This window comes from Plectrocnemia conspersa, unplaced genomic scaffold (genome assembly GCF_051122295.1).
Source record: "Plectrocnemia conspersa isolate PC_06_02 unplaced genomic scaffold, ASM5112229v1 ptg000002l, whole genome shotgun sequence".
In the NCBI taxonomy this organism is placed as follows: domain Eukaryota; kingdom Metazoa; phylum Arthropoda; class Insecta; order Trichoptera; family Polycentropodidae; genus Plectrocnemia; species Plectrocnemia conspersa.
In genome coordinates this window covers 26590806-26616070 of record NW_028277166.1, presented here as the reverse complement: position 1 = coordinate 26616070, position 25265 = coordinate 26590806, and the positions used below count along the sequence as shown (strand labels likewise).

Below are 25265 nucleotides of genomic sequence, written 5' to 3'. Positions count from 1 at the left end.
TCATATGTATATAAACGATCAGTTCACAACTTCGGGCGCACCCTGTACATGGAAAAATCTTAAATTTATACTTTATACTCGACATTGTGCATTGTTGACTCTCAAAAACAATCATGATATAAAATATATATATTATAATGGAATAATTTGTACAGTGCGGTTCAAATTTATCGTCCTTTTTAAGTACAAAAATTACAATGCGAATGATCCAATTTGAGCACACAGAAACTGAAACGTCCGATCGGTATTGTTCTTTCATTATATATAAATAAGATTCTAGATCGGGCGCCACAGTTTGAGCATAGCTATTACACAATATATAATAATATATATTTTTTAAATTTTATAATGACTTAGTTTTCATTACCTTACCTAATCGTATTTAAGTTACCTAATTAATTATTTATTTTTTTAATATAAAAAACAGGAACATGGTATCTCGATAACAATCTACTACAAAACCAACATCATTGTCTTCTAAGGAAAATTACGAAAGACAGAAGTATATAAATTATTCATATATATATATATATATATAAAAGAAAAATATAAATCAAGAATTTTTTTAAGTATCGTTTTATAAAAAAAATAATATTAAATAGTCTTTAGATAAATTCTAGCGGCGCATTAAGTAGTACAAGAACTAAAAAATAATTTAGAAAATGTATAAAAAACTCTTTGAAAAAATACTTTTTTTATAATGATATCGTAAAAAAACAGTACATCAGTCAATATGTGTATCAATATAAATTAGGAGGGGCGGCGGCGACGCCTCGTTCTTTGACTTAGTATTACTTTTTAATTAAATTTTCTTTAATATATATTTGCTCAATATATACACATATATGTGTACATATTCAGCTTCTGAGGGTCGCGAGGGCGTGGGACTAGGCGGAGCCGCAGCCCTCAGGCTCTGGGGGCCCCCGGAGGACCCCGAACCGTCTGAGATCAAAACGCATAGGACGCCCCTGGCTCCTATCGTTCCAAAAGTCGAACAATTAAAAGTAGTTACGTATAAAAATAATATATACGTATAAAATTGACGAATAAAAATGTACGAAACGTCGTAGTTAGGACCTTACATATCCATCTTGAGGGTCCCAAATAAAGATTTACTTTGCGGTTAATATACAATGATGCATTGTATCGCAGCGGACGACTGCGGGACTTCGCCGTCTAGCAGCGCACAACTGCGGAACTTCGATGTCTCGCAGCGCATAACTGCGAAACTTCGCCGTCTCGCAATGCACAACTGCGGAACTTCGCCGTCTCGCAGCGCACGACTGCGGTACTTCGCCAGTTTCAAATATATATTTTAACTGTAAAGAGAACCGCGCATGCATGATATTAAAATTGGAGATTGGATATTTTTTAAAGTCCTAAATAAGTCGTTTCATTTTTTTGGTGTCATCTAAACGTTCGACGTTTGGAGCCGGAGAGGGCACAGCGCTAAAATGGGGAGTCGCCGCCGCGGGCCCCCTTTCCGAGGGGGCCCGGCCTCGGAGTCATATTTACACGCGTATTTACACGAGGCCGCACAGCCCTGGTTTCAATATATTACAAAAAATCTTAAACGTCTAAAACGTCGCGTGAAAACTTACAATACAATAATAATAATATAATAATAATAATAACAAGCGAATAAATTAATTTTCACTAATCCTAGGCGGCTGTTCGAAGTCCGTAGGGTCCCGTCGGACCGTCGTTTCGTTCACTGTACACGTATTTATATATCTTCATTATTTACACGTATTTATCACGATCGCTATATATACACATATATATTTACATTATATCTATAATTTCGTATATGTATATATTTATTATAAATTTGTGTTTAGGTTGGCGAATTTTTTAATATAAAATGTCTTTTCGTCGATTTGTTTAAGTCCTAATTTTTTAGCGATCGCTACACTTGCGTCGCAAAGGTCCCGGGGTCCGGCCTGAGGTAGTGGTCTTCTATCACGTAAACACTGGGAGTCTTCTCTCCGCCGCTGGGCGGCCTTTTCACTAGTGAAGCGTCACTGTAACAAAAAAAAACAGGAACATGAGCCATTTGCTGATTTCATTTGCAATATACAGCAATATTTTTGCCACAAAGATTATAAAGACAAATTATTCAGAAAATATATTTATGTAAGAAAATACTTTATAAATATTTTTTGGAAAAAAAAACAGATTTTAAAAATTGATTTCTAAAATAAAATATTCGATATCATACTGCTACATATAATTGCATTTTTATTAGTAATTTTGTTATTTTTTCAAGCATATGCATTTTTCTTTTCGTTTCTTTCGTTTTTTAATTATGCACAACGGGATTTCACCCCGAGCAATTTATTAAAAATTATGTAATTGGCATTGTATTTTATTACTATTTTTAATACATCACGATAACGTTTTTTATGTAATATATAGATATAATATGATGCTTACCTAGCTGTGCAAGAGCCGTCGGAGAGCAGACTGAGTCTCGCGGAGAGCAATCTCGCAGCGCTCTCCGTGTTTAGCTGCTTGTGACTCCGCGCCCTCGAGAGCGCGCCGCCCTTGATGGAGCACTCCGACTCCGCTACGCTCACGTTGTGAGCGTTCTGGCACTCGGAAAGTTCGGAATGGCTGTTGGAAGCCGCCACATTGTTCACACACTTGCCCCACGTGTTTTTGATCACGTGGGAGTCCCTCTTGTGAGACGCTTGCGCGTTTCGCTCGTTCTGCAGCCGCGCTTCCCTATCCGCTTGCTCCATCCGCCTCTTGCGCCTTCGCTGCAGCAACGCCGCTGCCACGAGGGCTATCACCAAAAGCGCCGGAAGACCCCCAGCTAGAGCGGCGATGGCTGCAACGTGCTGGGCGGAGAGTCCGCCCTCCGAGCCGTCGCCGCTCTCGCTGTCCACTAGTCCGTTCCCCACTCTCCGCGATAAACTACCCGTCGATTCGGCGAGCACTCCTTCTGCGGTTCGTTCGCACCTTCTCCCGCTCCTCCCGGGAACGCACGCACACGTGTAATTGTTCACTCTGTTTATGCAAGTGCCGCCGTGCAGACACGGCGACGAATGGCACTCGTCCACGTCGATGCTGCAGTCTTTGCCGGCGAATCCGGGCCGGCAATTACACCGATAATCGTTGTCTAGATCTACGCACTCGCCTCCGTTGGCGCACGGTAGCGTCAGACACAAATTAACTTTAGTTTGACACAATTGACCGATGTAACCCGGCACGCATCTACATCTAAACTGATTGGCACCGTCGACGCAGGTGCCTCCGTTCAAGCAGGGATCGCCTCTGCAATCGTCTTCATCCACTTCGCAGCTGTCTCCCGAGAAACCGAGAGGGCATAAGCACGCCCTTCCACCTCCTGGCATTCTGCTGCAGCTCCCTCCGTTTTTGCAGGGATCTCCTAGGCACTCGTCGGCGTCGCGTTCGCAGTCAGTACCCGTATGTCCCGGAGGACACGCGCAGGAGTAACCACCTGGTTTTTCGCGACAGGTTCCACCGTGCCGGCAAGGATTATCGCCGCACGTTCTAGCTGGAGTCTCGCAGTGAGTCCCTCGCCATCCTTCTGGACATTCGCAGGAGTACGTCGATCCGCTCTCTTTGCACGTTCCTGCATTGGCGCACGGTTGTTTGGAGCAGCCGTCGACTTTGATGTCGCAGTCTGTACCAGTGAAGCCTGCCGGACACGAGCACGTGTACGAGCCTCTGCCTGTGTTGAAGCACGTTCCGTTGTTATTGCACGGTCTATGATTGGTGCAGTAGTTGAGGTCCTGGTTGCAGAAAAGGCCACCCCAGCCTTCGTCGCAGAGGCACTCCCAGGACTTGCGACACGTGCCGTGCACGCAACCTGGATGGCGCTCGCATTCGCCGCATAGGCGTCCCACCCAGCCAGTGTGGCATCTGCGAAAAGAAAAGAGACAGTCAAAAATGGGATAGAGGCGCGCGACCTATAAATAAGAGAAGCGGAGAGACTGCTGATAATTTAGCATTCCTCGCGAGCGCGAGAGGGACGGCCTCCGCTGCGTTCCCACGCCGGGCCGGGGTCAAGGCGAGGCCGAACTCGACGTCGATCGCCGATCGGCCAGAGCCGCACTCGGAGATTCGCTTTCGAACGGCGACTTTTCAACTCGAGAAAGGAGCGAAGAGCGCAGATAGGGGCGGAAGTCGCGAGCGGCGGAGCGGAACGGAAACAATAGCCGCGGGGTACGTGTCGTACCGTCTATGAGAGACAGCGGACCACTTAGCGGATTCCTGCCAAACGGGTCCTTCTCGACTGAATAAATTTTTTTAAAAGGCTTTTAGAATTTTTAACATTTTCGAGCGCTCGTAGATGCATACAAATGTGTATGTGTATGCGCCATTCGTTGTGTTGCAGAAGTTGTACGGCGAGAGGGCCCGGTGCATGTGCAACGGACTATTGCAACACCGCGAGAAGCGAGCGGAAAAAATAATGGCGACCGATACGAACAAGAATTGCGTTACAGTAAAACCTCGATTTAGTGAGACGGTTCTTTAAAATTATTACCACCATATAATTTTCTTTCCTCTTAAATTTTTTTTACATCTTAAAGATTTTCCTTGTTTCAAACATTACTTAGTAGTAAAGATAAATAGATGCAATATTCGCCAAAAAGGCGAAATAGTTGCGAAAATTGCAAAAAATGTAAGATAACCAGATATTGAAAATATCAAAGGACACTAAAAATAAAAAAGGCATTTCTAAAATTTTGCTATGGGAGCTACAAAAGTAATTTTGTAAATTTTAAATTTTTGTTCAAAAGCTTTTTTGAAGACAGATTGCTGCGTGAGCTTAAAAAATGTCATTCGGAAATTTTGCATCGTATCCTAATAAGCCCATTTTACAGTTAAAGGATCAACTGTGGCTGATTGTACTGAACGAAGATTTTTTTCTATTTAATTTTCTATAATTTCAGCGATTAATGAGTGATATTTAGCTCTCAACACGTTGTTAAATAGACGAGGATACAAACACAAATGAATTATTCGCAAAAAATATTTTTTTTATTTTTAATAACAAGCAATTAAAAGTTTGGGGTCAGCCGGTCGTAAAATGTATTTTTTCGTACAATTTTAAAGAAAGTCCCTTAACTCATAAAAAACCATAGATTGACTACTCTTATGTTTTAAACAGACGTGTTGTTCGACAACAAGAAAAAAGCATTTGGTAATAAAAACCCGAGATGCTGTGATGTTATTATTTAAGTAATCAGGTGGTCCAAAACTTTTGCACAGTACATTTGAAATTGAACTATGCTAAAATTCGTTATTTTATTTACTCCAAAATACTAAATTAACGATAAGTATCTCAACTTTTATGTGATCTTTTTACAGATATTCACAAGTATGGCTTATCATATTTTTTTATGTAATCAGATTTTGTAAATACTCACATGCATTCATCGGGTTTGTTGCACATCCCGTGTTCCGAATCGCACCCGGGCAAGCAGCGGGCTGTTGACAAAACAAACAAAAAAACACAATTAAAAACAAATACAACAACAAAAACAAATCAACATAAATAACCCAGACGGTTTAAATTTGTTGCGCGCGTGGGGCAATAATGCATTCGGAAATTGCTAAAAATAATATCGCGCATTTCGCAACGTGCTAAAGCGAGTATTTCGAATTATGCACGCGCCGCGACAAAGAACTGCACCGTTGAGAGCAAAAAACAAAAAAAAAACAATAAAAAATGTAGCATGCACATATCGACATCAAAGAGGGCACTGTTCTCACATATATTTACATGTACATGTACTTAAACATTAGAAGCGAAACGTCTCAAGCGCCATTTCTTTATCGATATTCAAAGCGCGTGCTGCGATTTTGGTTAACATCACAACAGCGTCTGGGTTAAAATTCCGCGAAGTGTCTAGGCTCGCTTTATATGTAAATAATAAATATATATAGATCTGTTTATTCGTAGAGTAACAGAAAAAAGTTCGTTCACACCTGTATGGTCAGTAACGATCGGCGCTCAGACGAGCCGATGATTGAACTAAAGACCGTTTCTAAATACTGCTTCCAATACGGCACACGTAAATGTTTGCTTTTCAGCTTATCGTTCCAATACGCACGAATACAGAAATAACGGTCGCGATAACGCGAAAAAACCGTTATGGAATATGTTCGAGTCTCCCCTTGCTGAAGCCCAAGGGGGTTGCCCTAGCTCGGAGGGTCATTGTGTCATCGTACCCGAGCATAATCCGCATCGTAACTTTGCTTCTTATGTGCTTTTATATTAATCTTAGAATTGATATTTGCTATGAACTATATGGAAGCGATGCATATGTCTCTATAACGAGCAAGCAGGAGGTCGCTAGACCAGAACGCACATCTGCCCCTAACTAACCCTTCCAGTGGACGCTCAGCCATCATATGGGTAACCATTGTTTCATGTAAAAATGGGGGACACGTGTGCGGGGCGTGACGTCACATTCAAACACACCCAAAGAAGACCCCCCTCAAGCGACAAGTGCTGACTGCAAAAAGTTCCAAATCGCCACGTTGGTATCGCATAGTTCGAACCGGGATCATCGATGAAGATTTTTTTCTTAATGGGTTCTTATGAGAAACACTGCGGTGTGCGCCGGAATGAACGGAGTGTCTAAAATTAACCGGCGCAGTCAGAGTTTTACAAGACAAAAACCAAAACAACCAATTAAGATTTACGACTTGGGAGGGAAGGGAAGACGATCAGGTACGGCACACACCGAAATCCACCGGATGGAGGGTCTCTGTCCTTTTTTGAGTGCGAGCGTATGAGTGTGCCCTTAGATATTTGATTATTATTTCATATTTGCTGTAATGAACGACTGTATTATAAAAATCGGTAGGAACAACAATGACAATCCAAAAGATTTGCGGAACTGCTCCTCCCATGTTTAGACACAAAACAATGCTAACTGAGAAGCGAGACGCGCAGTTCGCAGATGATTGACGCTATCCAATTAGATCTGAGAGATAAAAATCACTATGATTTACTACAGCACGTTTGAGAGATGAGAGAGAGCATCGTTTTTTGTGCAGTTCCTCAGGTAGCGACCTTCCCACGCCGCCAGTCTTTTGTATTGCACCAGGACCCATTCACCTCGCATGCATCAGATTGATGCACCAATACAGATCTTGCGGCCGATTTTTTTGGCTCAGATGTTTACGCTGCTGCGCTCCGGGCTAGATTTATTCATATGAGCCGCTTCCTTCGTGAATTTCCGATTTTTATTATATAAATATTAATATGTGTATCATGATTGCATGCGAAATCTTTCGCACGAAACGAAAACAAACAGGGTAGGTGGACTTTTTAATGCGATCGTATCACGCCAAAGAGCGGCGCTGAGCCGAGATCGAAAGCGCTGCGTCTTCTTTTTTTTACTTCTTAAAAGGCTTGGATCATTTTCAGAAAATGGTCTTTAGTAATAACAGGAGGAGCCGCGGTCAGTTTGCGGCTCGGGCGGGTGTAATCGCTACTTAATGGCCACAACCGGAGTGTGGGAACCGACCTCGGATCTGGTCCCTCCCGGAGGACCGGTCGATATCGCTTCTGAAGGACTAAGGGTCACACCGGTACGGTAGGCAAAGAATCGGAAGTTTATTTTCTGTGAGAACTGGCAAAAAAATGTCGGTATCTATGCGCGTAACCTTCGTGCGACCGGGCGAGCAAATGTCGGCAACGTGAAATGCTTTCTAATCTGCACAACGAATCTCACATGTTGCATAAACGTTATGATCTGATTGCTGGAGGCATCCGACTGCTCGCTTGGAGCGTAACGTTTTGATTCGCTTAACGGCGATTGAAAGTACATAATATGTGAGATGAATTTAAAAAATATCCTATATACGACGGAACACGCGAGCGCATGATAAAAGCTCGCTCAATTAATGAGGAAAATTAATTTCACATTTATTTTGGATAAAAATAATGATTTGTTTTGAATAAATTAAAAAACGTCAATGCTCGATTTATTCCATGATAATCTGAGAGAAATGATTTGTTTTGATTTAATTAAAAATCATCAATGCTCGATTTATTCCATGATAATATTAATGTGAGAGAGAAATGATTTGTTTTGATTTAATTAATTCATGAGTTTAAAAAATATCCTATATATGACGAATACGCGAGCGCATAATGAAAGCGCTCAGTTAATGAGGAAGAGAAATTAAAAATGTTCACACGATCGCGTCAATTTGCGGCCGGAATTCATTATACCCAATGCCCTAGTTATGCATAGAGTTCAACTTACGTTTCGTGCAATAGTCGCCCTGCCACCCCGAATGGCATATTCGATCGCCCGACGGTGAACACGAAAAGTGGCCGAAGTTATCGTCTCTGGGCCTGCACAGGTTTTCGCAACCCTGGCCGTAGTAGTGAGCGTCGCAGGTCACTCTGTACTCGTACTCCAAAATTTTGCGACCCTCTCCCGATTGGTCGTTTTCTGTGTGGTTGCCGGCGTGCCATTGCTCAGACACAGCAAGCCAAGACTGCTTGCTCATTCTGTATATCAACACGTCGCTCGGACCACCTGTAAACAAAAAAAAAGTAATAATCAGATTTTGCTCTAATGTGCAGGAGCGTTTCCCACGAGCGGCACCGGAAGTAAAACTAGATTTTTTGCACTTGACATGTTGCGATGCAGATTGAGATGCAAAATGCATCCATCTGCAATCGACGTTCGGTTTAAATATATTGCCTAGGAGTCGAAAGGGGCGACTGTGGGAGCGGACATCGACGGTCGGATGTGGACGTCGGATGGTTATCTTTCTAGACTTGCCGATAAATTGATTCGCTCAATGAGACATCCTTGGGAATAAATAACCTTCGATCTATATATTTTTTGCTCCGGTAAATCATAAGCGCATATTTGCGCAAGACTGTGGGATAATCGGCAATTACGAGAAATCCATATTGGAATTCAACATTACTTATTTCATAATCGTCAATGCTCAATTAATTCCATGATAATACTGAGAGAAATGATTTGTTTTGATTTAATAAAAAATCAATGCTCAATTAATCCAGAGATTAAAATTTTGTTTTGATTCAATTAAAAATCGTCAAGGCTTGATTTATTACATGATAATAATAATGTGAGAGAAGTGATTTGTTTTAGTTCAATTAAAAATCGTCAATGCCCGATTAATTCAGTGATAATAATAATTTGTTTTGATTGAATCAAGACTGTAAAGTCAGAGTCGCGGAGTCGTGGCATTTTAGGAGTCTTCGACTCTCTTATATTATATAATTTTCTTTAACACTTTTGAGTGCGCTGAAGAGCGTTTATTTTCCGCACTTAAATTAATCAAATCTGATTTAAGGGCTTCCATAAACGCTGACTTATTCTAGAAGCAATTATTTTTTTAAGATCTAATTCAGTTTAAATCACGGATGGAAAAGATTAAATTAAGATTTAGTATTATTAAAGATTTAAGATTAGATTTAGTGAATCTGACAAAATAAAACCAACGAAACAAGCTTTTTTCCTTGCAAGTATAATTATTAAATTTATTTTATTTTAATGTATCGTTTTATTAAATATAAATATTTTTTATTTAACGTGTATTATGTATCTTTTTTTATTAAATTTATTTTTTGTGCTTACTTTTTTAACGTTGCGTAATGATTTTTTAAATCCTTTTATTTTAATATAATTTTAATTGCTATCAATTATATGCTGGCAAAAAAAATATTATTAAATAAATGTTAAAATCGGAGTGGGTAAAATTTGAAATGATCCACGAATTAAATAAAAAAGTGTCGAGGCTCGATTTATTAAATAATAATAATAATAATTCGAGAAAAAAATTGTTTTGATTTTGTTTTGATCAAATTAAAAATCGTCGAGGTTCGATTTATTAAATAATAATATGAGAGAAATGGTTTGTTTTGATTTAATTAAAAATCGTCAAAGTTGGATTTATTACGTGATAATAATAATGTGAGAGAGAAACGAATTGTTTTGATTGAATTAAAAGTCGTCAATGCTCGATTTATTTCATGATAATAATTTGTTTTGATTTATTTAAAAATCGTCAATGCTCAATTTATTTCATGATATTGACAATGTGAGAGAGAAATGATTTGTTTTGATTTAATTAAAAATCATCAATGCTCGATTTATTTTATGATAATAATGTTTTGTTTTTATTGATTTAAAATAGTCGCTTTACATAAATAATTCGCGATTCGAATAAAAAAAAAACGAATCTCTCAAAGCCCAATTTCCGAGTTTGTACCCCAGGGCCGAATAGCCACTGCTACCGATTGCGTGTACCTTTTCGTCGGAGAGATAATTTAGTCGGAGTGGTTCCTCTGGCCCGGGGCGTCCGGGCCACACGACCCGGACTCTGTGTCGGCCTTCCTGATCCCACACGCAACGGTATTGTTTGTGTTCACCGTTTTCGGATCGACTATTAGAGACATTACAGCCCAGGGCGCTACATCCGATTTTCTTAGGCCCATTTTCATTTTCATTCACGCACAATTGGAAATAATGCGAGTTCGTCTACCCGGCGATTCGATTACCGCCATATAGACGTCAGACGAAATATAATTGACATCTGAGGTAGCTCAGGTTGTATTATGGAAGGAGTGATATATGTTTAAATGATTACGGGTTGCGGTCGTCCCAGGGCGATAATTCATTACAGCGTTTTTGGAACCAATTAAAACAAAATCTCAAAAACGCATTGTATTAAAAGAGGAGGATAATTAAGAATTCCTGGGATCGGTGGAGCATGGGCGGCGTTGGAAGTTCGAGGGGCGGGTCTGGGAAGGCTCAGATGCTGCCGGAGCAGTATATATTTTTTTTGAGTTATATTACATTTTAGAAACTCGGACTATAATGAGCTGACCGCAATCGGCGCAGTTTCGCCGATCATTATCGGGACGGAGAGAAAAAATCTGCGGTAGACATTGGCAATGAACCGATTCGTAGCGATTCGTAACAGATGGCACCAGAGCGATTTTGACATTGTCAGCAATTGTGCAATCCATAGAAAATCTTCTCAAATATTATCATAAAGGCAGAAGTCTCTCGCTGGAATTTCTTTGTTGTCGGACACATCTTGCACAAATGCAGCGCACAACACCTGGCTTGCATCCAGCGAGCGAAACCAGTCCTAGCACCCATAGCCCTTAGAGCTCGATTTCGCTCATGAAGGTCCAGGATCGAAGGTACCGAGCGTCTTGTAAGGCACGCGGCCTTAAAAACCAAGCGTGCAATAATGCCGCGGCAGATGCACGAAATCTTTTACACAATGCCTAGTCGATAAATCAAAAATAAACACGGGGCTCCTGAGTTGGCTAGTTAAATTTATATTCCTGAGCTTAATTAATATGATAGTGGGCCGACCACGTGTGCTGGAAGAGTAAATAAAAGGGAAGTTCGAATGCTCCCGGAAGGACCGGTGACAGATGCAAGACACATGGTCTATTAAAAGAGGAAGCTTATGATTTTTTTGTAATGCACTAGCAAAAGCGTTAACGATATGCATCGATCCGTACGAAAGTAGATGCAGAACAAACACACACCACAAGGAGGCGATCCGCTGAATACTAAACGAGCAAAACCGTGTGACCGGTGTGAACGCTCATATGAAAGGACAATGGCGGTTCCAGCTACCCGCGTGGCATCCTTTATAAGGACATAGTGGAAGGACGAGACTCGAATGCCGAGGCGTCCGCTTCATTCACAGTTCCTCTCCGGCTCTGTGACGCAAGAAGACCTCGAGGAAGCTCATTCAAGGACCGCACTTCCGATCGATAGTAAAAATTCGGTTACGCGCGACGAGAAAAAGACATGAGTCGAGAGATACGCGTGTGTTTTTTATCTATACTACGTTGTATGTATGCTTGAAGACTTACCGCCGGTTCGTGAGGTCTCGTTGGAGTCGTGCCAGGCCTCCACGATGAAAGAAAATGTACCCTGTGGAAGAAGAACAGAGACGAGACGTTAGCTGGGTCAGTGGGGTTAAGAAGTGTCGGTGTACAGCAAGAAATGCAGCCGAGTCGCGATCGCTTAATATGATCGATCGCGACTCGGAACTGGTTTTCGACTCGGTACGTAGTCTTTAAAAATAGACGCGGTCCGAGTTCCGATCGATTTTCATAAAAAAAAACGCGCACGAATAAGATTCAGAGGAGGATATCCAACCCTTCCAAACCAATGAGGAACCTCCCATGTAACCATTATAATTTGCTCAATTAAAGTATGCGTATGAGATGTACTTCCATTTCAATAATCAGAAATTATTCAGAAAAAAATATTCTATACATTTGAGGACAATTTAAATGAGCAATATATAAAAAAAATGTTCCATAAAACGAACTTTTTGTGCATTACTATTGGACTCAATACATCTCTGCAACGAATCATTCACCTTACATAAATGCACATATATATTTTAAAATAATTCCCCGTTAAATCGCACCCTATACATGTTTGTAAAAAAAACTTTTTTTGTGAACTGTGCTTCTAAAACCATACATTATTTTTCACTCAAAATTTAATTTGGACTATATGAAAGTAATTTAAAATTGTATCGATTGTTTTTAAATACGAATCATATTTTAAGAAGAAAAGCATATGATCTTATGACGGTAAAGTCAGTGTTTAAGAAAATGGCAACACGACTACTCGAAAATCCTCTCATTGAAGTCGTCCATCAATCCGACTGTATAAAACCATGGCTCCGATCGATTTTGTCCAGAATCGTGCGTCAATAAGATTCCAACGCCACACAGAGCGGCCAATCTAATAATAACACAATTAAAAATACGGCCGCGCATTTTTAGAAGCGTCACGATTTTCGAAGCGGCGCTCATCTCGCATGCGACCTGCGATTCTCTATTCGCCGTCAATCAAAGGAGAAAGTCTCCACTTGCATCGACTACATATATACACACCGGAGAAAGATCTCACGGTGTTTTTTTTTCAGGCGCTGAAATTTCGCGCAAAAGATGGAGACGGGCGATGACATCATCGCGGGCAAACATTTCGAAAGCACACAAGTTTGGACAAACAAGAGTGGTATTTAGAAGGAGAAGAAAAAGAAAACACACCGATATTTACATATCTCGCGTGGATAAATAGATGCATCTCGAGCGAGAGAGAGCCTCATCTCGTCTATTTTCAATTATATGTTTGCTCACGCGCCTCGAGTGGTACTAGCGTACAAATGATATGTAGACGTTTAGTAATATATACATAAATGATACTTTTTTTGGTATCAAAAGTAACAAAAACATCGCGAAATCTCTTTTTTTAAATCATCTCAATAACAGATATCAAAAAATATTATTAGTGCATTTAATGTAGCGGATTGCTCGGGACTGAACCCTGTGGGGCAATATTTTTTTTTGTTACAATCGATTCAATCACTTCGTATATATGAATTAGAAGGGAGACTATGCCCATGCCATGATGTTACGAAGCTGAGGATATACCCGGTCACTTAATGCCTTGGACGTGCAGTTATGATGGCCGTTCAGGGAATCGGACGGTGCGAAAGTTGCAGGATCTAAACAATGAGCAGGCGTCCGATAAAGCGCCAAAGTTTATTCAAGTGAGCGTGCGGCCCGCGGACGCGGCCGGAATGCGCCGACGAGTTCCCACCGCGGCGAATTTCAGCCGAACGAAATTTCAATTGGAATTAATACGTTAATCGAATATGGAGGACGCATTCCGCGGCAGCTTCCCACGGCAATGACTATTATGCGCGCGATAAACGAGAGATGAAATAAATAAAAAAGGAAAAAAAGAACGGCGCGTCTGCGGCAGAGGTGGGCCGCACAATGAGAACCGCTGATCTATGACGATGCGACCGAGAGAGGCGGGGCGGAATCGGATGCTGCGGTGTTGATCAACAACGATGCTGTTATGCAAATTTGATGATCTGTACGATCAACATCATAAGATGATATGTGCAATCGACATCGAAAGATGACGTGCAGATTTAAACGACATATAAAGACGAACTCAAATCAAATAAGTGAGTGAAATATTTTTTAAACATATTTAGAATTATATCATATATCTGTAATGACAGAGAATAAATGCAACACAGAGATTCGAAATGAACGTCATCGGAAATGAAAGTTCTGAGATATCCAGGCTACTTTTAAATGCACAAACATCACTTCCTGAGTTCATGCATATTTATTAAATGGCATCACTACACGTGCTACTGAGAGGAATCGTATATCATCAGTTCTAAAAATGATCTTTCATCAGTATTTGTGATATAGTACGCTAGTTATATTATCTTATGTGCATTAGCGAGTATCGAATTCTCGGACGTAATTCGACGAATTCGCTTATTGCGGTATTTCGAGACGCTGGGAATCAGTTTTTCATTGAAGAAAAAACCCAGTCACTAATAAATAACTCGACCAAACATTCGAAGAGAGCAGACAGACGAAGTGCGAGCGAGTCTCTAAATAAAAAAAATAGAAGACACGCGTGAAGAATATTTATCTTTATATACTATGTGTAAAAATAAACACTTCGAAGCGAGCCGAGAATGATTTGCTAAAGATGAGCTGAACCCGCCCACTCGTTGCATCATTGTGAAGTCGAAAATCTGATATCGATCGGTCGTTCACCGGAGGGAATCCCTTCTATAATATATCGAAAAAGCGCCGGGATTCGAAAAGTTGTCCCGAGATACATACACGGGCGGCAGGTGGACGCGAGATAAGTACTCGTTTCGGAAACCAGTCTCCGCTAAAAAGACGTCCGGTGCTTGTGGCGAGTTGCGGAAATGTTGACACGCAAAGAAGACCTATCGCTAATCGGATTTATAAACAATCTAATAAAGACAGACCTTATTGAGATTCGTGGAAACTAATAAAAGAGCAAGTCGCATAGATCATGGTGAATTAGTAGCCACTCCATGACTTTTCCAGAAAATGCCATTGATCAAATTATTATAGAAGTAATGAATGCTACCGGGTGGAAATGGATGCACTACCTGGAAATCAATAATCCGCATCGAATTCGCTTCATTGTCTGAACTGATTTACGAACGTTCATAAAGTCATCATTCAGCCCTTTTGTCATGGTTTACAAGGTCTTCTTCGCAAGCTACCGTTAGCAAACAATGCCACCTCCTAATGCCTCATTTATTATTTTACGGCCTTCGCGCAAATTTTCTATGAACGGGTCGTAAATTTAACGCTCGACGACAGCTTCCCACTAAAAGCTTGTCCTTTTTGTTTCGTCTGGAGAGGACAGTGCAGGACAAAAAATGTGTATCGAGAGACAATGGCCGGCGGGGCATTGCGAATCATCATTGGACTACGGTAGTTTAGCACAGGTAATAACTGGCTGCGGTTTTCGACTCTTGCGAGTCATTATAACGAGTGAATTCGCGAATGTGAGCCCAGGCGATGACTCGGGCTTTTCATGGCCAGTTTCGAACCTCTTCTCCCGAGTGAATTTAGTGACGCACGTCCACTACGCCACCGCAGCAGAGCAGCCTGTGTGACACAGTCAAAAGAGACGGCGGCTGCACAGTCGTGACCGACCGTGTGAAAGTGGCTTTTTTGCGGCCTTCGCCGCTCCGAGAATCGTGTGTTTCAGACGATCGATTATTAAACGTGGACAATCGGGCTACTTTTAGATGCGCCAACGTTAAAATCTTCCTCAACAATCATTTCATTATAAATAATATCTGGATCCAAAAGACAATTCAAAATCCACATTGACTGACTGCTAAATAAATCTATTGAATATCGTATCAAAGCAAAAGCATCGACAAATCTATACTTTATGCAAAAAATTGTTGTATTGTATACAATGTTATTGTTCACAAAAATATTTAGCAACACAGTGAACGACAATTTATGGCCCTCGGTATAGTCATTGTTCCTTCCTAGCCCACCTACAGCAAAAGATAAGATAGCAAGAGGACAAACGCCTGAACGATAATGGCATATCAATCATATAATTGCAACAATCAATTCATTCATGAACGTGGCACTATAATTTATACACTGTGGGTAGAGTTAATCAAAACAAATAACCGATCGGTTAAACTTAACCGTTTCACAGTGCACAATTTGCACACAATCGTGCGAATAACTTGGGCGTTATGTTACACATTATGAAAATTAACCGTTTGAGAGCGCATCAACGTCTACCGCTTTGCAAACAAGTGGCAATTAACATTACATGTAGGGTGTGAAGCTGGTGTATTATAATACTCGAGGACTACGATTTTTTGCGTGTGTACGTTGTGCGCACATAAAAGGTCCTGTTTTGAGACGAGCGCCATATGCTACGGAAGATGCTCAGGTATATATCCGCATCTCCGTGAAAACCATCTGTTGCGTTTCCTTCCCATGAGAACTTTCTCGCGGAGCAACAACTACGTATATATATACATAGGTATACAAAAAAAAGTGATATTTACCGGCCACGCGAAGTTGAAGTGGAATCGTATCGGGTTTACGAATCCGTCGACCGGCGAGTCGATCATGTCGAGGGAGTTTCCTCCCAAGACGGGGGTGGTGACGTCGCCGAAGGTGCACGGCGATGTGTGGTCGACGTTCACTTGATAGTGTTTCAGACAGACGCGAAACCGTGTCCGGCACGGCATCAGGCAAGGGGCCGGCGACGATCCGGGCACGCAGCATCCTCCGTTCCGGCCCCTGCCTAGCTCGTTGGTGAATGTCTTCAGCCGCAGCTCGAACAGGCCTGATGCTGAAACCTGAAACAAAGCAAAAAACAATTAAAATTGGACTATTAAGCGGCGGAGACAATTTCTACGAAAAAAAAATTAACTGTATTGAGAACCACTGATTTGATTGACACATGATCAAATATAGATGCATATATATATGACCGTAAAATTTGGTTGAAATAGATTGCATAGTTTTCGAGTTACTAATTTTATGATGTACATACAGACAAATGTACATTTATAAAAAATAGTACCTATGATACGTATACATCATTAAAAGTATGTTTCTTGTATGGAAATTATTTATATATATTAAAAAAAGCAGTAACAATATCACTATCTATATTTTTTGTCAAAAAATTGTATAAAAAACTAACGCAGAATCAAATGTTTTGTGACGCCTAAACACAGACACGACGCGAACAAGAGGTGAAAATGTTAAAAAACAATTCAAAAGCAACACAAGGGGTGGTGGTAGTCGCGGAGTAGCGTAAACCTGTGCACACATCCGCTCAAAACAGAACACCCCCATGAGAGAAACAAACAAGATAGAGCAATGTATAAACAAACTTACTCGGGATTATAAAATGGGTGCATGCGGCACCTACTTCCATGAGTATACAAAAACACCGCACAATATACACACAAGTGCGAAACGAAGTTTTATTCTCTTTTCGCGGGGGCGGAAAACCCCATTGTTTAAACATAGGGAGGGTTGTAAAGCATACATTGGACAGTTGTTCGACAGCCCTCTTGTGTGAACGCACATACGTATAGATACATTTTAATGCGGCAATGTGTTAATTGCGGACGAGAGGGCGCGCGGTTGCGTATCTATTGGGAGACATTATGGCCAAATGTTAGTGAATGATCACACATGACAACGTATGAGGAAGTAGGATGCCTTAAAAGTTAAAAACGAGCCGTTTTTCATCTAAAAAATAGATAAAACCATATAGTCTCTAATATGCATCGAATTCACTGAAGCAAATGCAGCGTTCCAAGCATTGGAAATCTGCTGGAGAGCGTTCCCTCAGAAACAGCTGACGCCACACTATCTAGTGGGTCGAAAATAAGTAATACCGCATAGTTCAGACTTTGCGTGAAGCGTGATTTGGCGAATTTTCACCAAAAAGTAAATCAATATACTTTTAGTTGCAAATATGGGTTAATCGTCGGAAGCTGCCCTCGGCTCTCACGCAATTAATCTCAACGAGCGCATTTCCCACGTTACAAGAACAGGGTGTTCGAAAAAGTATAACTGCATCTAATTTCGGTTAGCCGAACGCTTAATTAAACGCGCACCGTTGCTCGCAGGTGGAGCGTTACTCGCCGACGTCGAACGAGCTTACGATACGTTTATTCAAATGATCTGCGATCATCTCGCGGGAATATCTCGTGCATAACAGAGCGTGAGCTTTTAATCCAATTTGCGATAAGATTCAGAGTCTCGGAATCGCTCGCACACATTCAATACTACGTTCGTCACCGTCGAATCGTCACTCTGAAAGTCTAGTGACCTCATGCGCGAAAACCGGTACGCGTCCCGATTGGCTCTATTCAAAGGATGAATGGAAAGGATCGCGAGAGGCGAGGACAAAGGGGGCGACGTAACTCGCATGAGAAAGAAAGGACTAAGCGCAAAAACTGGTCATTACTTCCGTCGGAGGAGAGCGCAATAATAACGCATCGGAGATGCCGAGACGCATACATCACTTTTGTACGTCGCATAACTGCGTGTATGTATGTGTGTGTGTGTGTGTGTGATGAAATCCTCGAAAGGCAACTCAGTAATCGGATTTGTCTTTATAACGTGTGAGAAAAGTTAGCATCGGAATTTGAGAGCGATTTTGTTTTGTTTTTCAAAGGAAAAGTTGCGCGCGTACAGTAACGAATCAGCTAAGTTTGCAATCGGATTTGAGTCGGGGATTATCCCAAGATTGTTTTGTTTCCAATAACAAAAGTTACAGTTTAGGATTATCGCGACTTTGTTTTTGTATTAAGTAATAATATTGGATTATTGCGGAATTGAGTAATGTCACATTCGAGATTATATCATGAAATCGTAAATGTGTCACGAATTAGCGAACCGAATATAATAGCGAGATTATTATTTTTATGTGATATTATTAGTTTTTGTAGTATTGGCGAAATTGAATTACGCGACACCGGAAGATGTATTTTTGTGACAAAATCGTCGAAAATTACGATTGTGATATTTTTCATTATTATATTATATAACATTAGTACCTTCTGATTTTAAAACGAGTGTATTCGCGTTGATAAGAAAAATCAAATTTTTCTATAACGGATGTATTAGGAATATTGCAACTATTCATAGGAATAATATTTAAATTTGTGAAATAGGCGATTTTGTGCCAAAATGGACTCGCTGATATTTACGACTCGATTGTACAATTCCGTTATTGATAATTCATTTTTTTAAATTACGAAAAATTGGAATATTTGTTTTTTAATAACTACCAGAATTATGCAAATTATGCACGTGAAAGTATATTTGAAATTTGAATATGCTATAGAATTTTCTGTACTTTTTTCTCCAGGATATTTTAAGCAGTTTATGTATATATTTTATATACATAATTTAAACAACTAAAAGCCGCTGTTTTGAAACAATCTGGAGAGAGATATATACATATTTTGACTGAATGTAGTTTTGTATATTTTGGTGATAGATCTGTGAAATTAGACAGATTTTTTTAAATTTTCTCTGCAACTCTTACTAGGAATAATTTTATAACTATTGATAGGAATATATAACAAGACTTTTGAATTGATAAATTATAGATTTTATATAGTCATATTGTGAGAAAATAGACTCGCTATAGCGGATATATGTATATGATTCGTATCGGAAAATCGAAATCATAATCGTGAATAAAATACATATTCAGAATAAACGTATTTTGTACAATTTTGCAGTTTTGAAACGAGTGATATTTTGTTTTGATCATAATCGTCTCCGATTTTGAAAATTAAAATTGAATTTGGGTAACGAATTAGTTATTGATTATTATCGTCGCCGATTTGAGTTTTTCGATGTTTTTGGATGTTTTTGGATTCACAAAGTTTTCACCCACACACGCACATACACACACACGTACACCACTGAAGTGTCGCACTCAGTGCGCGCGCACAGGTGACTCCTGGCGGCGACGTTATTCGCAACGGTCGCAGGATAATCATTGCGATGATTGCGATCTGTGCGATCGCGCGATCGGGAAGAGCGACCTTGACCTTCCGGGCGCGTGCCGGCGTTCGGGAGCGGGTGGGGGGCGGACCGCCTACTTCCGGCGCGCGGCGGGCGCGCGAATTCAAAAAAGTTGCAAGTCTCGCGTACCTGCAGAGTGCACGCAGCCAGCGCGTACAGGACGCACGCGGCCACCGTCAGAGCGGCGCGCGCCTCGCAGATCCTAGCCGGCGACATGGCTGACGACGACACTGACACTTCGTTTAAAAACGACTATAACAGATGTATGGTATGGTACGTATTCGAAATCACTATCGCTCCATGGCTTCGGCACAACAACACTCGTGTCACACTCCGCGCTCGTACTCGTACTCGTATTCTTGAGCAGTGCACGCGTACGGCCCGCGCGGCCGCCGGCGACGAACTGCGCGCGAGGCCCCGCGGCCGAACCGAGAACTATTCGAGCGCGGCGGCCGTCAGGGGCGCCACCGTCGCCCGACCGAGCGCCGAACGCCGGCGTGACGTCACACGTAAACACGCCGGCTATCGGCTATTGGATATACCATATTCCATATACCAACCCACAAACATAACACATAAAATGCACAATTCTTCTACTTTTTTATTACATATACATTCCTGCTTAATCATAAACGATATAATTTGCTTTATTGTTTGGAGTACAAACTCAAAACTAATAAATATTATTATTTAATCTATACATAAATGATCTAACCCTATGTAAACTCGCAGGAGGATTCAATTGTATGCTAATGATACAGTTCTAACTTTAACTCTAAAACATACAAAGATATGCAAAGAAACATGCAGAGTGATTTGATCCACATTAGTGAATTAATGAGATTAAACAAAACAAATTAACAATTAAAGAAAAAGCTACATGACATTTAATGATAATTTTGATATCACAATCACTGTAAATAATTCTCTAATTACAAAAAGTGATAATATAAAATACTTAGGTCCACTTTTAGATAAAAATAATAATTTTATGCCCATATTGATTATATAATATATTTTTTTACCAATTTCAAAAATTTTATTCTGGTTAGAGAAACTTCCACTAAAGATATCTAAATCACTTTTGAAAGCTGATGGAGGTTTCTCTCGACGCGTAGGCAACGTCTGCGAAAAATCTTTGTTACGAGGAATGCGTATCATTTATTCGTGTCATCTATGAGACTTTAATTCGCAACATTCTCACATCAGAATCTATAGCTTAAAACCCTGAAAAACTACATATTAATCCATCTTAATTAAAAAGTTTGAAAAAGGTTCTTGAGATACATTTATACAGTGGAGTAGCTAGGGGGGGGGGGGCGACCGCCTTGAGCGGCACATGCTTGGGGCGGCATTTTCGCGATGGAAGGCCCATTAGTGTAGTGTGGTTTTTAAACTGATGTTAGGTATATATGGTTACTAACTTTAATATGTTATTAAGACAATAGTAAATATATGATAATAATAATAAATTAATATCAGTTTTATATCATTGCATTAAAAATGTTGTATCAACGTTGGAAAAAATATATATTCATTACATTACACAGTTGCCATTAATAATATTTATAAAATTCTCAAATACTTAACTTAAATAAAAATGTTGAATTTAACAACTTTTAAGTCATTCAAAGAAATATAATTAGAAAAAATGTTGTGTAAAGATTTTACATAAAAGTATATATGTAACACTAATTGACATGTTTATCATATTCTAAAATCATTTAATGTTGCAATGTGGGAAATTTACCAATTTCTAGCAAAATATAGTATAAGAATCGAATCATTGAATATATATAAATAATATTTTAATTTACATGTTTAGGCCGAATTAAAAAAAATCATCAATCATATTGACATTTTATTCATTAATTGACTTATAAACAATCGACTAATGATCATTAAGTAATTACAATATCATTAATATTGAACACGTAAGTATTGAAATAAGTAAATTAATAACAAAAATATTAATCAATCATTAATCAAAGCGCTTGACAGCGCCCATCTTGTCATTCATAATCAATTTGACGTTTGTGGCCATAACGCTTGTATAGTCGTCCTTGGTTACCACAACAAAATAAAATACATTTAAATTAATCAATTATGCGTTTACGTAAAAAAAAGTGCATCCCTTACCATCCATTATTGCGCAATATTTATAAACAGCTCATACGAAATGCGCTCGCATGATTTGTGCAGCGGAGCGCGTTTATAACGCAATCGTAAATTTCGGCGGCGCTTCCGCGTTGCGCGGAAGTTAGCTCTTCCCCCTTCCGGACAGCGCTCCTCCTGCGCTATCGCGGGCGCTAAAGACAAGATCGCTAATTGATCGGAGAGGATGAAGAGGCGATTTTGGATTTTCGTGGATGTTTGACGTCGTTTGCGGGTCGCGCGTCCGAGAGCAGGTGATGGAGTTTCGGAGGCAGCTGCCGCAAGAGGAAGGTGCACCGAGCGCGAAACGCGACCGTACGACGCAGGTACAAAAATGCGCACGCGCGTGCGTCGAGTATAGTGAAAAGTTGTAATTAAGGTGTTGGAATCGTTACATTTTTACAGCATCAGATTTCTGAAAAAAGAAGCATCAGCTATAACAAATAAAATCATATTTTTACTTACGTTATAAAATAATTTTAATAGTAAAAGTAAAAACAAATTATTAATAAAATATACAATAATTAGTGAATGGAGAATACGACGTAAGTAAAAAACTTGTTTATCATATGAATGCAATAATATTAAAAATTTAATTTGTAAATCGCAATTTTCATCTCAATCTGAATAATCAGCTAGATATTAGGTAAAAAGGCAGGAATATATTTTTATTTCTCTTATGCGTTAATTGTGGTAATCCGTTGAAAATCACTTTAATAATACAAAAATATTCTCACTGCGCAATCAAAAAAACATTAAATATATATTTTAATAAATAGGAAATTTATGATTTAATATAATAAAATATACTTTTTTAATTAAATGGCAGTTGATATAAAATATAATCTATATCTTCACTGTTAAATAAAAACATATTGTATTTTAGTTAAACAACTTATATTTTTACGCTGCACGGCTAATTAGGTCGATTAATTGCATTTTATTCAAAAGAAATAACAGATTATAAATAAAAATTGTGGGTATTTAATTGTATACATATTAACATTTATTTACGGAAAATAGCAGTTTAAAGCAAAATATCTTAGAAAAATATTTACAACACATTTGCAACACATGAACCAAATGATTTGTTTGGACAAATGCTTTAACAAGATATATGATGTAACTTACATAAAAACGCGGGCGACTATAAATAGTTTCGCGGTCGACTGGTCGATCGCAATCGACGCACTGGTCACCACCGTTTTATAGTAAATTCTAGATGTTTTCCAAGGCTTATGTTCGCTGTTTCACATAATTAACATAAGTTCCGCCAATAAGTAGACCGCTCGCGATATTTTAAAGATCAAATAGACCGCAGACCGCTTATAGAAAAAATATATACTTACACATATACAAGAAATGAAAATGTTAATGTGCACATTTCACAGCATAATACGTTTTCTGTAGAATGAATTGAATTCGAATCGATATACCGCCATGTAAGTGATTGTATATTTTTTTGAAACAGATAAGTGACACTGCTTTCGTAGAACATTTCACTTTAAACAGTCTATCAAGTGTGCCATACGAACGACCTTGTTTTATTTTTTTTAATATTATTCATTTATGCCGATTTTTCGCTCGAGATTCACAATTTCTCGAAAGTACTGTCTATATTTATCATCTCCGGCGGTTCTCAAACCATCAGTGCGTTTTACATTTAGGGCACAATTACTGTGCGCATCCGCTGCAACTGCAATAATTCATTAAGCTTATGCAAATCGACCGACAAATGGGACGAGATATGGAGATTAATGAAATGTACAATACAACCAACCGCTGTCGTTTATTATGCAACACCATCTAGGCTATATCCACAAACACATGGAATAATCTGTATTATGTAATATAATGATAAATAGTTTATATGTGTATATGTGGGTATATTAATATTATTCGCGCACGGTGATTTAATTTCTAATCATATTTTTGCACTTCTACGATGAAGAGGTCATAGCATTTTAAGCTCTATAAATATTTTGCAGTTTTGTATATAAAACACTATTATCACATGATATGTATAACCTAAAAAATAAATTGACTGCAATGTGTGTTGATTTTTTTGGAGTTTATCTTATCAAAGCCGGGTGTTCCGCTTTGCATGGTAACTGCAATTGCAATCTGCGCTTTCTATGCAGATGCTAACAGAAACGAACACAATGGTTCTTGAAATCTTCGAGATATTGTAGCCGCTCTATACGATGGAAAAAAGAAGAGCAGATGTTAATCGATCGAAGAAGCTCTGATAACCGACAAAAAAGAGCTCTATTTATATAATGGCGCGTGCTCGGTTCTTAGACCAGAGGTCGTCAACAACCGGTGTTTACGGGAGTCGAAGTATACACCTTGATTTTTTTGCACAAATAGATATTTTTCCTTACTTTTATGTGTGACGGCTTGCAGGTATATCTACATATCTTGATATTTGATGATAACATACTGTGATAAAGCATGGTGTGTGAATAAAGATTTTTAAATAAGATATGTATTTATGTAAAATAAAATTCTACATGTTTACTTTCAATAGAACACTTTGAACGATATAAATCACATTTTTCATAATTGTTTAACCCTTTGAGGAGTATCGCCGTACATGTACGGTGGTCGATCTTTCACTCTTTTGAGGTGCCCCAGATAGTTCTATATTTACATATGTATATAACTGAAGAAATAATAAAGAAAACACTCCGAGTGTATTGTTTATTATTTCTCCGAGCAGTGGTGGAGAAGTTAGCGCAGGGATGATGTCCGTGGAAGATCCTCAGGTGATCCTCAGAATCTTAATTTTTTAATAGTATCTTAATTTTTTTGCTTTATTTCAAAGGTCAAAAATATTTTAATACAACGTGTAAGAGGATAATTCTATCAGGTTTATCAATTAAAGACTGAGGGATTAAATCGGCAGGTCAAAAAGTTTTTAGCAAAATTGACAGACATAATATATATTATTAAATTCAATTAAATAATATGTTATTAAATCATCAACATCAGTGACAAAGCTAGTCTTGGCATTTAATATACAAAAACATGTTTTAAACGTCTAAGACAAAAAGAGGCTTCATTATTAAAATGGAACACATTGGAAAAAAAAAATTTCAGTAAAAAATAAAAGTACTAGCAATAAATCATAAAAAATAAAAGTATTCGTCGCAAATGCCTTGCAAAAGAATAACACGTG

The 25265-nt window shown here is 39.2% G+C and overlaps 1 protein-coding gene across 2 annotated transcripts; it reads right to left on the bottom strand.

The window, feature by feature from the left end:
* Positions 1–807: 807 nt before the first annotated feature.
* Delta (neurogenic locus protein delta) lies at positions 808–20335 on the bottom strand. Of its 2 annotated transcripts, XM_088206166.1 has the most exons (7): positions 20060–20335; positions 16429–16725; positions 11879–11939; positions 8259–8537; positions 5403–5463; positions 2437–3891; positions 808–2024 (listed from the first exon to the last, which is right to left on the bottom strand). In XM_088206166.1, exons 1-7 carry the CDS (start codon positions 20144–20146, stop codon positions 1910–1912), a joined length of 2355 nt encoding a protein of 784 aa, XP_088062292.1. In that variant the 5' UTR covers positions 20147–20335; the 3' UTR covers positions 808–1909. The 2 variants fall into 2 exon arrangements, with proteins under 2 accessions (XP_088062292.1, XP_088062293.1); XM_088206167.1 differs by lacking the exons at positions 11879–11939; positions 20060–20335 and having other exon boundaries at positions 16429–16562.
* Positions 20336–25265: the final 4930 nt, after the last annotated feature.

Excerpts from the sequence above, each read along its gene's own strand:
- Delta (XM_088206166.1), bottom strand. The coding sequence starts at position 20,146 with ATGTCGCCGGCTAGGATCTGCGAGGCGCGCGCCGCTCTGACGGTGGCC. Across the intron at positions 8,538-11,878 it reads CGAGACCTCACGAACCGGCG|GTGGTCCGAGCGACGTGTTG; the intron begins GTAAGTCTTCAA and ends TTTTGTTTACAG. Across the intron at positions 5,464-8,258 it reads GGGCGACTATTGCACGAAAC|CCCGCTGCTTGCCCGGGTGC; the intron begins GTAAGTTGAACT and ends TTTTGTCAACAG.